The sequence below is a fragment of the Epinephelus fuscoguttatus genome, linkage group LG16 (assembly GCF_011397635.1).
Source record: "Epinephelus fuscoguttatus linkage group LG16, E.fuscoguttatus.final_Chr_v1".
Classification (NCBI taxonomy): domain Eukaryota; kingdom Metazoa; phylum Chordata; class Actinopteri; order Perciformes; family Serranidae; genus Epinephelus; species Epinephelus fuscoguttatus.
The window spans coordinates 15,677,528-15,690,750 of record NC_064767.1 but is presented as its reverse complement, the minus strand read 5'-3'; the positions used below and the strand labels follow the sequence as shown (position 1 = coordinate 15,690,750).

Here is a 13,223-nt window from a genome sequence, read left to right as displayed (position 1 = left end):
CGTTTAATGGATTGACTGGAATGCCTGTGGCGTGTTTACATATTCTCTTCAGAACAGTAGCTGTCATTTAAATTTCTTTTTTGTCATTGATGTACTGTGTACTGTATTGTCCTTGTTCTTTTCTCTGTTCTCCTCCTTTAACCCTTTTAAACCTCCGTATAGTTGATTGAGCATGCCAGTAGTAGTGTCTGGTCCACTGGCACAACCAGTCCCTTTTTTGACAACTCCCTGGTCCGTCTGTTTGTCTGTCTGTCTGTCTACGCGGGGTGGCTACCAAGTTGTTGTAGTAGTTTGTTGTTAGAGAATTTTTAATGCTATTAATTGTCATTAAAACTAACTAATGTTGGCAAAGAACACACAAAAGCGTCTTGGCATGTTGACATTTTAGATTCTAACATAGACCTTTCCACCCTAGATTTGTAGAACAATGAGTCTGTTGTTGAGAGTCATGTTATGCTTTGTTTTGTGTGGTTCTCATGACAGTTACTGCCTGCCTAGAGGATACATACCACAAACAGTCACAGAGCACCACTTACTCTATGAACATATTTAAGTTGTCCATAATGTCTCTACTGTGAAATATCCTTTTCTTGCCATCCTGGGAAAGTAACTGAACCTACATTACGGCTATATTACACCAATATGCTGACCATTGTAATATTTTAAACATAACCTTGATAAATGCTGTTAATAAGTGGCCAGAAAAGGAAAATTATGTATGTACATATTCTTCTCTTATATAAGTGTATAGGGGGAGAAGAATGTTAATGGTACTGATGAGTCATTGTCCTCTATCTGCCCAGGTCCCCAGAGTCCTTGTGAGCGGACAGACTTGCGCATGGCTATCGTTGCAGATCACCTGGGACTTAGTTGGACAGGTGAGAAACAGTCTGCAATGCATCTTTTTCTCCCTCACAATCCCCTCCTACATCTACTTTCTCTCTGTGGTCCTATCAGTCTCACACCCTGAGATTTACTGCCATCTTCAGGCTAACAGTGTAACTTACAAATTGTAACTTACTGCTGTTTTTTTTAATCACTTTTGAAATACAAATATATGTATTATATATTACCATCTCTGCTTTGTGTGTTTTCCACTATGATTAAAATGACTATACATTATAGTTACAAGATTTATGAGTTGCTTTCTGTGCCCCATGGCAGAGTTGGCTCGGGAGATGAACTTCACAGTGGATGAGATCAACCACATCAGACTAGAGAACCCCAACTCTTTGACAGCACAGAGCTTCATGCTACTTAAGAAATGGGTCAGTCGGGAAGGAAAAAATGCCACAAGTAAGGTTATTTTTATATCTGAAAATCTTACTTTTCTGTCTCCAATTCTCCTCTCTTTGTATCTCTTTCTTTTTCCAGTCTTTATGCTCTTGATTCGTGGCTTAAAAGTTTGCCTTCTAATGTTAGTTAACTAACTAAAAAAAGTTTTTTTTCCACAAGCATCTTTAACAGTACCTTCCCTGTCTGTATTCCTGCCTATCCTCCACACTCCCTTTCTGTTTTATCTCTCCAAAACCCAGTTCAGACCAGAGATTCACAACGAGATGAAACCATTTTAGAACATTTCAGATGAAAGTTGCAGTGGCGTGAACTGGCTGTCTGAGCTAGCCTCAAGCCGGCTGATGGTGTCACTTGCAACTCAGCTGGTCAAATCGCCTGTGGCTGGTTTAAGAACGTAAAGCATGTTGCCTCTTTCAACAGCCAATCAGCTTGTAGTTGAAGTCCAGTGGTCAAGTCAGAACCTGAAAATCCTGAAAAGCTTGAAAACAGAACAGAAGTACAGAGAGTTGTTGCATTGAGATGATACACCGATTCATCTAGTTGAATTGGTCTGTACTGGCAGGTTTGTAGAACGTTGCAGAGCAGTGCACTGCAAGTAGTTGCATGTTTCAACTCGTCTGTAGCGAATCTTTGGTCTTAACTGGGCTTAACCTGTCATCTGTTTAGAAGTCCAAGAGAGATGCCTTCTTTTAGGAACAGGCTCACTGTATGAAATAAGCAGTTTTGCTCAAATTTATGAACCTTGTTTCATTTTTTTTCAGGTGACTCAATGAATTTTTTGTCTTCTTTTTTCCACAGCGGATGCCTTAACTTCAGTGCTGACCAAAGTCAATCGGATGGATATTGTGACTTTACTGGAGGGCCCAATATTTGACTATGGTAACATTTCAGGCACAAGATGTTTTGCCGATGATAACGCTGTTTTCCGGGATCAGGCTGATGGTAAAGTTTAGCTCTGTCTAGCTGACCTCTTACCTCTCCCTGCTACCTTTTTGTTGTTGTTGTGCCAATGCATGGGTCACATATGCATAGTCCTGGTGCAAATCTCTAAAAGAAACTGATTTACAGTCAGATTTGGATTTTGTTTGGACAACTGGTTCCTAATGTTCCACGTATGCGATCCTGATTTTCGAGCTTTACATTTAATTTGCCGCAGAAATGATCACGGTATTCTGCTTTAAACTTTAATCTGTTTTGCTGTTTAATTCATTAAATTCATTAAATTATCACCATGCTTTTAATAGCATTTTAATACTGATTTGAATCGGCCTCTGTTGAATTAACCACTATTATTATTTAAATCACGTCTTGCTAAAGGTGAATGCTCCTCTGCAAATCACATCAGTGTATCCAGTTGTCACAAATGAGCAATATCCATCATTAAAATCTCATTCTAAATGCATGCTGCATACTACGTACTGCTTTAAATGTTGTTTCAATTATGTCTGACTTGAGTAGAGATGACATAACCCTGTAGAGTCTGCTTTTCTCTATTGGTTTAGCTTAGTTCTCCTACTTCTCCTCCAGTTCCTCTGAGCCTTCCTTGGATAGATGAGAGAATCTCTTCCTCTGTGAAACCAGATTGCCTCCTCCTCCTCCTCTTCCTCCTGCCTCCCATCACCTCCCTACAGCAGAATCTACTGCTGATAACAGCACATAACAGCTCTTAACAAATTAAGAGTCATGTGTTGTCCTCTCCTCATCCATCCCTCACATGCCTCCTCCTCCACACACCCTTGAGTCATGTTATTAATTCGTTGTCTTCTTGTGCAAGCATGTTTCACATTAATCAATCCTTATGTTTTTTCCTCTTCCTCTAATTTACTTTTTGTTTCTTTTTTCTATCTCCGCTGCAAACATTTTGCCTTATTCCTTTCCCATAGTTTGCGTGATTATCCCCTTAACTCCTGGAAGCACTCAAGCTGCCTTCATCGTGCAGACTCCCATCCCCTCCTTTCCAACAACAACCCCAACGCCCCCACCCACTCCCCTAACACCCACTGAAGTGCTTCGCTGCCGCCCTTCTCCCCCACGCCGCTCTCCAAGTTACGAGTCCTCCATTTCGCTCAAAGACTTGGCACCTCCAGCACGATTTAATCCACCTCATTTTAACTTCCTCTCCCCTCCTCCCCCATGCCTCATCTCTCAGTGCTCCCCTGCTGACCCTCGTCAGTCCCCTGCCTACCCTTTCTCGCCTCATCCAACCTCCCCGATCCCCCTCATCACCTCACCTTTACCTCTCTCACCAGCTGCTTATTCTCCGTCACCAATTACTTTTCCAGCTGCGTCTCTCCCGCCCTCTCCCACCCCTGTCCCAACCTCCCCTGAATGCACCACGCCGACCCCAAACCCTCCAAAAGCTGAACCAAACACCTCCTCTGTTACCTCATCTGGATCTACCTCTGACCCGTCCTCTCATAATACCGCCCCCTCCGAAACTACAACCACACCCAACAACCTCACCCCTGTACCCTCCTCTATTGCCCCTAACCCATCTGAACCCACCACCAGGCCTGTTTCTCCCATCCTCTCCTCAACCTCAGGCAGGGCCTCGCCCTCTAGCAAGTCTCCAAGCAAAGAGTCTTTAGCGACCCAGTTGGCCTTCCCCTCCCGCCCCGTCTCCCCTGTCTCCTTGTCTGCTCTCCCTCTTGTCTCCCCCTCTGGCTCCCGATGTCCTAGCCCCAGCCCTTCCTCTCCTCCTCTCCGCTCCCTGTCTCCATGTCCAACTTGCCAGTGTATTTGTCCCCACTCCATCCCCCCACCTCCAACTCGAACCCCCGTTGACCCTTCCACAATAGAATTATTCATTTAGCCAGTCCGTCTTTTATCTTGTGCTTTCTCCTCCCCTATTTCTTCTGACATCTCTCATCTGTCAACTGTCTCATGTGAGCATGTAACAGAACACCCTGGCAAATATTAATATTTCACACTGATCACATCCCCAGCTACATGATTAATATGGCCTTACGTCACTATTGTGTTCCACTTTCAACGTCTTAACTCACAACTGTTGAATGAACACTCACAGAAAATCAAACAACTATTAATAAAATGGCATTGCTTTTATGATTACTGTCAAATTGAATATACTTTTTTATATAAATTTATTATTTTTATGTGTTGAATATGGCATTTTCAGACATATACATTAAAATGTATTCTATGTATTATTACATTTTACTGCATATGTTTGTAATTGGTTGATCATACTGCCATAGCTTCTGACATATCACCATCCCAGCTAGTGGTTGTCTGGATACATGCTTTACACTTCAGCCTCTGTGCCATCGTCTATGTCATGCGGTGTCTGTGTAAGGGTGTCTGTGTGTGAGTGAGTGTTTTTCGGTGTGTTATATTCCTTTGTGGCATGCTTCGGTGCGCGTATGTCTCTACATTTCTCATCCTGTCACCTACAGATTATCAGAGCATTCTAGCAGAGCTGCAGTCCCCAGCCGCACTGCACTCCAGCCCCCACTTCCTGGAGCCCGAACTCCCCGTCACCCCCAACCCTTCCCTTGCCCACCACCAGCACCACCATTACCCAGAACCAGACACCCCTTTGCTGGCCGACTCCCAGCCTCAACCCCTGCCATGGAGCCCGGAGATAGAGCCAGGTAGCGGAGAGCCAGACAGCCCCCCTAGGAGCCCCCCGAGACCCTGTGAGCTCGCCCTGTCTGTCCCAGTTTTTGTACTCCCCGATCCTATTCCTCCCAAGGTCACAAAGCCCCACATTGCTCTGAACGACCAGCTGCTTCTGAGCGAGGAGGAGGACAGGTCTTGTCGTGAAATGGAGCTGAGTCACAAGCCCAAGTCACACTCCCTCCCTGCTGCGATGTGTGAGTTAGACATCGACATGGCTTACTCCACATCTTCCCCTTCACTCTCATCAGTATCATCAATAACCCCTTCATCACCCGACAGAGCACAAATGGGAAATGGAGGAGCGCACATGAGTTCCCCCAATGGGGCGCAGGACGATGTATTTCTGAAAGTAGGTGAACAGGAAGTGTCAGAGGAAATAGAGAAGGTTGGTGAGGTGGTTGCAGCGGAGTTAGCAGAGGGAAGTGGGTTTGTGGGGAAGTGGGTAGAGCAGGACTTGATTAAAAATGTGGAGAGGAAGTGTGAGATGATAACACAAGATAGGTCTCCACTGGTAGAGGAGAATAACATTTTGGCAAAACAGAAGGAGGGGTCTGCAGAGGAAGAGAAAGATGTGATAAATGAGGGGAATAAGGGGGCAGCCTGTGAGGTGGAGGTGACAAATCTCCAGAATCTGCCAGCAGAACAGAATCTGATAGAAATTGGGCATGAAGTGGAAAAAGATTGCACCACAATAGAAGCAGAGGCTGTCAAAGGTAGTGTGGATAAAATAGCTGAGGTTCAAGAAGTTGATGGGGGCAGTGAGGAAAAGGTCCATCAGGTTGACAGGGTGGACGACACAGATGGACGACTGCAGTTCAAAGATGGAGAAGGATTGTGTGGCAATGAAAGAGAGATTTGCAAGACATCAGAGGGGCACCAGGCAGCCGAGGACCAGGCCGTAGCTCGCCTCTCCCCTCAGGGCTGGGTTGAGGCACTTGGGGAACGTCAGCCCAATGAGTCCGAGGACGAGGAGGAGGGAGACAGAGACAAAGAAATGGCAGAAGAGGCATTAGGATCCCTTTTGGAGGAGGTGAAGACAGAAGAAGGCTCAGAGGAGAAGGAGGAGGACGGAGAGATGACCAAGGCCAGTGTTGAGGAGATTCTTGATCAGGTTGAACAGGCAGAAAAAGAAGTGTGTTCACTTTCAGGTTGGCACAGTGATTCATCCAGCGTCAATGTGGAACCACCAACGCCAGGCCGCAGTGTCAGCTCAGACCTGCTCGACAGGCGGGAAAGGTAAAAGCATTACACAACTCTAGGCTTCAAACAGAATCAGTCCCAGAACCACATTGTTTTTACTTCTTTCCTCATGCATCTTCTTCACAAATCATCTCAGTTTATCTGTTTTTTAGTGCGCTATACTGCTGCAATCCTAATTCTGTGTTTCCTACCCAACAGCCAAGAGAACTCTAGTGACTCCATCACTTCCTCGTCTAGGGGCGAATCAGGGAGGTCCCGACAGAACGGCAGCAACTCAAAGCACTCACCTCAGGACCGCTCATCGGAATCATCAAACGGCAGAAAGGAAGAGGGAGCACTGGTGTCGGAGAAAAAAGTCCAGGTAATGTTACAAACAGCAATCGTTGTATCAGCGTAGAGCTACTAAAGAACGATATTGTGATTTTGTTATATCTATGGTTTAAGGTTTGCCAAAGAAACATAAACTTCAGAATTTTATTCCAGGTTTCTCATGTTTGACACCATGGAGTTGAAGTACATAAACGACATCAACAAAATGTCTCAGCTAACTAATTCTCTTGCCTATACATCTGCTTCTTTGTCATCATGAGTCCCTTCATGTGTGTGTGTAATGACCTTATAATAATACCTTCCTTGACAGCGGGTTAGTGTAGATTCCGGTTCAGAGGAAGAACAGACTGTAACCACCAGAATCTTCAGACGTCGTCTCATTTTGAAGGTACCTCGAAAGCCCGGAGCAAAAGCTAGCTGAGCCTTGGTTTGGTTTGGTTTGGTTTAGACTGGTCAGTCTGGTGTGCCTTGTAGTGGTATCGCTTGGTGTCCTGATAGCTGTTGCTGTGTGTTCCTCGATGGTGTGATAGTCATGTTTGCGGACATGACTATTGAACCTGTTACAGTTAGTGGTGTTTACATCGGCTGGTTGAAGACTAACGTAGTGCTCAGCCTCTTTCTGACATGGAGGTTCTCTCCTGGGGTGTTGTTTTGGTTTGGTGGTGGTAAAAGATGTTTTATCAGCCACTGCTGAGCCTAACCACAAATACTTGCAGGGAGAACAGGCGAGGAATATCCCAGGCGAGTCTGTGACCGAGGAACACTACATGGACCGTGATGGTAACCTCGTCAGTAGAAAAGTAATGTATAACTTGACTTCTATTTCCCATTTAGTTCTGAAATAAAACCTGTCACAGGGTTGTTTTGATAACATCAGACACCATCAGATCTTGTCTTCCTTTATCAACGTTCTTCCACCTCGGGCAGGTTATCAGGAAGGTTATTCGCCGAGTGTCTACTCCCACACCGGAAACCCAACGAGGTGACAGTTGGCACCGAGACCCTCAGCGCAGTCCCTCTCTACAGGAAGACGGGTCCGAGGTTGGCATGAGGATATGCTTTCACTGTGTTCTGTGTTCTCAGAGTCTAATTTAGATGGGATGCCTGGATCAGTTAAGAGAACATAGTTGGTGAAATGCTAACAGCTAATGCTTAAGTTTGACTTAAAGCTGCACAGGGCAAGACACTATTCTAACAGCCTAAATCACAAAGTGGAGTTGTAACAAAAAAATAACTAGCGGAAATATGTCATGATGACTTGCAAAGAAATGAATATAAAATGCTACGCAAAAAAATTATTTCACAAAATTTCACTCAGTGTGAGCTGCGTGTAGCTTCACTTAAGTGTTGGAACCATCAGATACAGAATAAATACATTATGCGACATTACCATGCATGTGATAAAAATGCTTTTCCTGATTTTAAAGATGATTTAGGAGGAATTTTAAGAGGGAAATCAGGGTGAAAGAGGTTATGAAGGAAATACTATTCTAAGCTCTAAGGCACTGTTTGTCGTTTATCAGAGGATGTTTTTTTTTTTTATCTTGACCCTCCCTAGAGCTACAAATCATTTTAAATGAGACCCCTTCAGTGACTGTACATACTTTATGTAAGACATGTCGAATAACATGCTCTTGATGCTCATGATGTTTTCAAGGACCGGTGGAAACTTGAAAACTGACGATAATTTCTGTTTTTATAATCTCTGGCCATGATAAATGGTGTTCATTCATTCATTCATTTTCTGTAACCACTTATCCTCTCAGGGGTTGCAGGGGGGTCAGGCCTATCCCAGCTGACAATGGGCAAGAGGCGGGGTACACCCTGGACAGGTCGCCAGATAATCGCAGGGCTCATAAATGGTGTAATTTTGGTGAATTTTTTAAAAAGGAAAACATGCTTTTTTATCCCGTCAGTTGGGTTTTGGGGTTCAGAGGGATTTTAGTACAAAACACAATCATTTAAAGTTGCATACCGCTCTTTCAAGCCAAAATAAGTGCTTAAAAAATATTGCACTGCCCCCTCCCCTCTCAAAACTAACATACAGTTCCTCAAAGAGCACTGTTTATAGATACCACATGTGATTAGAGTGCAGCTTTAAGTCAGGCAGTGAATTCAAAAACAGGACCTGTTACATCTGATCATGTTTTCCTGCGGCACTGCAGGTGGATATTTGATTAACACTGGATTAACTGGTTTGGGAAAACTGTCCTCATTATCTCTCTTCTGCACAAAAGTACAGAGAAAAAAAGCATAAATGCAGCCATTTGAAGTGCATCATTGCATGTTGTGTTCTGACACTGTGTGGTGTCTATTGTGTTTGCATAACAAAGGGGATGCTGACTGTGCTCCTGACTGTGTGGTTTGCGATTAGTCAACAGTATGACTAATGAGTGCCGTGACTCTGCTGTGAAAATACAATCTTCCTCATTGTTTCTAACTCTTTCCATAACAATACAGCTCCTCTTCTTCCAGGTGTCAGGTTGCTGTGTGGTTTGGGTCCCTAATAATATTCCTAACAATTAAGCTACTACTAACATTTGCTAGTTTCAGATTGCTGTTTCTACAGAGTGTGGAGTTTTGCTTTCTCCTTTCTCTCAGGTTTCTTTTTCAGGTTTGTGTGTTGGGTTGTGTTACGACTATTAAAGATAAGAATAGTAATAATGTCTTAACTACATGTATGTATGTGTTTGTGTTTTCTAGCAAGGAGAGGGGTCGAGGAATAGCAGGCGAAAGGATGACAGAAGATCAGGGGATAAAAAGCTGCACTCATAGGGATGGTTGTGCTCTAACAGGTACAGTACTGTCATTCACTGTAACACAATCAGTGTAGTATGTGTGAATGTATCTGTGCAGCATGAATGTGTACTTTATTATTCTCTTTAGCCTGCATTCTTTCCCATATTATTACGTTCACGCCATACACCACTGCCCCAATTTCAGGCAATTTCCCAATGTGCAGCTCTATTATAAGCAGGCCCTGGCTCTATTTAGTTTTACTCTATTCAAACTCTCCTTACTGCACTGCACTGCTCTCACTCACTCCGTACTCTCTCCTTCACATGAATGATTCACCATTTTGGCAAATAAGCTCATTGGCTTTTTTTTTTTTTTTTTTTGTCCTTAAATCTCTCCAAAGTTCAACAATCCGCCTACCAGCACGGCTAATTAACAAGTTGTGTGTCGTACACAAACAGTAATGTAAAAACAACATGTCGTGGTTTGGGGGGAGTTAACATGCTGTAACTGTGTAACTGTTTCTTGATGAACAACAGCCGTGTGCAGTCACTTCCCGGAGATTTGACGTCACAGTGCCGTTGCCGGGCAACCAGTGGGATATGCTGCACTTAAGTGTTGGGCAATTGGATGAACTGCGGTTTCTCAAAAAATTGTTGCAGTGATGGCTTGAAAAGGATCCTCTACATAAACTGACTGGATATAAACTCTATCTAACAAGTATTTAAAATTACATATATGGTGAGATTACAGAGGAATTTGTTTTTATAGAAAGATGACCAGCACTGTTGGAGGTTATGGGCAATAGTGATGTTGATCTTCGAAGGAAACTTAGGATCTGAGCTGCAGGTTATATCCTCAAGTAGTCTAATGTGACTTCTTCAAAATTAGATAAAACAGTCTGATTAATAATATGTGTACTTTACTTTACTATGTAAATTGGACTGAATATGAATGTCTATGTAAGATGAACTTAGCCATTTTTATTTTTATATGCCTTCAGTTTTTATGTGTTTTTATGTATTTTTATGTATTATATATATATATTTAATATTTTATTAATTTAATTTGATATGGGTTTGATACTTAATATATTAATATTTCAATTTGTTTTGATTTATTTCTATACATATTTCCATGTTGAATTGTTCAGCTATATAAGGCCCCGATCACACAACTTGCAAAACGCAAGGCGTGCTGCGCTGCCTTTTTCCTTTTTTTAATATTAAATGCCACTAGTGGAAAAAGAAAAAAAAAAAGAAACGCTTGCTGTGGCTTTTTATCATTGCCAGGCAACCACTGACTCACCTCCTTATTCTAACCATGCTGTGTAAATTAATCTACCATTTATTTTTAGTATCTTGGTCCTGTAATGTTCAGGCAGAGGGTACTTGCTGTAGCTCTGGTTGAGGATGAGAAGCTGTCAGTAAATAGTGTGTTGGGCACAGGAAAACGGAGATCTGTGTGGGTACATGAGACCCTAAAAAGAGTTTGGATCACGGGGAGTACCACCAGTTGGTCCAGGAGCTTCACCTTGATGATGGCTGTTTACAGGCATAATTTAGGATGACTCGGGAGCACTTTGACAACCTGCTGTCTATCGTCAGGCTGTATAGCTCTGGGTATCCAGCAACCGCTATCACCAGTTTCTGTATACAACTCGTTGTCGTGACCTCCACAGAAGATCCACAGAATTGGACAATGGGAAAAAAAAGATGACGAAAAAAGAGATGACATGGGCGTTTTTCTGCTTTAAGTTTTTTCAAGTCGAGGAGTTCAGAGCACTCTGGCAAAAATGGCAAGTACTTAGAGCGCAGAAACACGAGGCATGTCGCAATGCAAAAACTATGGGAAACAATTACAAAAGGGTGCCTCCAGCTGCTAAAACGCTTCCTGTGTGATCGGGGCCCAAGACTTTATCAGCCTCGGTTGAAATATTTTTTGATGTAAAAGAGGATTTGAGAAACAACCAAATAAAGAATGTTACAGCACAAAACTCTACCTAAAAACTGTGAAAAGTCATTCTCACATTTGTGATTCAGTGTGTATTAGCTAAGATTCAACATGTTAATTAATTAGCTTTAGCGGTGCTGGTAATTGTGTTTTTCAGCTTTGTACGGAGCCATGCCAGTTGGTTCCCCATTTCTAACCTTTATGCTAAGCTAATCACCTCCTGGCTCCAGCTCCGTATATACTGCACATACATGAGAGTGATATTCTCATCTAACTCTCAGCACGAAACCAAATAACAATATTTCCCAAATGTCAATTTCTTTAACGTACCCCTCCCCATATAGTTGCTCTGTCTCACTGTCACACAGACTCAGTGCAAAAGGCTGACCGATGTCTGAGCCCGGTTATCCCCTGGCAACATTTCTGCCCTCCGTGTTCACGGAGTGTGTGTGAATAGGGAACAGGGCTGATGGGCGGTACACACCTCAGCATTATATTGCCCCACTGATACCCTCGCTGCCTGTTTTTGTCCACTAAATCCCCAGCTCACAACAGCATTGTAGCATCCAAAAAGAGTTTGTTATCCCTCTGGCCAGACTGTTAATCCCTACTGCTGTTCACCCTTGTGTTGTGTTTGCAGTGAATCACTCCATCTGTACAAAACTGACTTAGAAATAATATGGCAAGCCTGGAAAAGAGTTTCTATGGTAACAGAGGTCACCATAACAACCCCCGGACCATCAGGTCTTGTTAACACATTGTCATTTTGTCATACAAAGGAGTGGTGGATCGTGACAGTTTTTTTGCCCTTTAAAAAGTGTTTTCACACATAGCACAATAGCCTTTTTGAGATTTTGTTTACACCCTTTAAATTGAATTCAGTATGTAAACAAAGATACATTTACCTTAAGAATAATGTACATTTGTAGATATAAGGAAATGTATGGCATTCAGCATTACTCCTGTCACAACAAATCCTGGCAACTGTAATCACCCCCACATTAAAACTACACATTTTTCCCCTTACCCATAGTGCTATTCATCAATGTGGATTGTTTTGTTGTGAGTTGCTGAGTGTTTGAGTGTTGAGATGTCCTAATATAATGGAACCAGATGGCACTCAGCTGGTGGTGCTCAAAGCACCAAAAAATACATTTAAAAGAATCGACAGCAATGTTTCTTTCCAGAAATCATGACCTGATTACTCCAGATAATCCACAGACCTTGTTGTGAGCAGTTTCATGTAGGAACTACTTTCTTTCCACTGAACTACACCCACCAACCGTATCGCTGCGCAGAAGGAAGTGTGCATCTACTCATGGATGAGAGGCTCGCGCTTGTGACAGCCTAGATGTAAACAATAATGGCGTCCTCCTTAGCTGAGCTGTAACATAAGCTAGCTCAGTGGTGTCATGGATGTATAGAGAGAATTGGATTCAGCATTTGAGGCGGGGCCCTGTTCATTCTCATGAAAGTTTCCCAGTGGTGCATGAAGCTTTCCTGGGTGTAAAATTAGCCAGATCTTCTTCTTAATCTTTAATCATGTGGCTCTTATAGACTTTCAAAATGTTGTTGGACTGAATGGATCAAATCCCAATAGAGAAACAAGTCATTTTGCAGGGGTTTTGACGCTCAAAAAAAATGAACCCACTGATTTACAGACGTCTCTTTCACAATTTAAGTCTATGGGAAAATGTTTTTGGGCCCAGTGGCATCATGTGACAGACTTGTCACTTGATGCCACTATGAAAATTAGCTTCAAAGTCTGGCACACTTCATGGGGGCCTAAGTGGTGCTAGGTGAGCTAGCAATTGGTGCTCGCTTCCTTCTGCATGGTGATATAGTTGGCGGGTGTAGTTCGGTAGAAAGAAAATAGTTCCTACATGAAACTGCTCGCAACAAGGTCTGCCTAACTGGGTCATGATTTCTGGAAAGAGACATTGCTGTTGAGTTTTTCCACACAAGCTGAGTGCTATCAAGTTATATTAAATTGGATATCACACCAAAACAATCTAGACTGAAAATATCACTACAGGTAAGAGGAAAAATATGTACTTTAAATTTGG

At 42.9% G+C, this 13,223-nt stretch overlaps 1 protein-coding gene across 33 annotated transcripts in view; it reads left to right on the top strand.

The window, feature by feature from the left end:
* ank3a (ankyrin 3a) overlaps positions 1 to 9,257 on the top strand; it is a 169,894-nt gene extending 160,637 nt beyond the window's left edge. For 26 of the 33 annotated variants that reach the window (XM_049599695.1, XM_049599707.1, XM_049599702.1 and 23 more), the window contains 9 exons: positions 804 to 878; positions 1,165 to 1,296; positions 2,095 to 2,238; positions 4,713 to 6,174; positions 6,337 to 6,499; positions 6,779 to 6,856; positions 7,185 to 7,268; positions 7,396 to 7,509; positions 9,172 to 9,257. In XM_049599695.1, coding sequence (XP_049455652.1) covers positions 804 to 878; positions 1,165 to 1,296; positions 2,095 to 2,238; positions 4,713 to 6,174; positions 6,337 to 6,499; positions 6,779 to 6,856; positions 7,185 to 7,268; positions 7,396 to 7,509; positions 9,172 to 9,243 — 2,324 coding nt within the window. In that variant the 3' untranslated portion in view covers positions 9,244 to 9,257. Of the gene's footprint in view, positions 1 to 803; positions 879 to 1,164; positions 1,297 to 2,094; positions 2,250 to 4,712; positions 6,175 to 6,336; positions 6,500 to 6,778; positions 6,857 to 7,184; positions 7,269 to 7,395; positions 7,510 to 9,171 lie in introns of those variants that run through there. The other 7 variants (XM_049599710.1, XM_049599721.1, XM_049599711.1 and 4 more) reach the window with 6 other exon arrangements.
* The last annotated feature ends 3,966 nt before the right edge of the window (positions 9,258 to 13,223 follow it).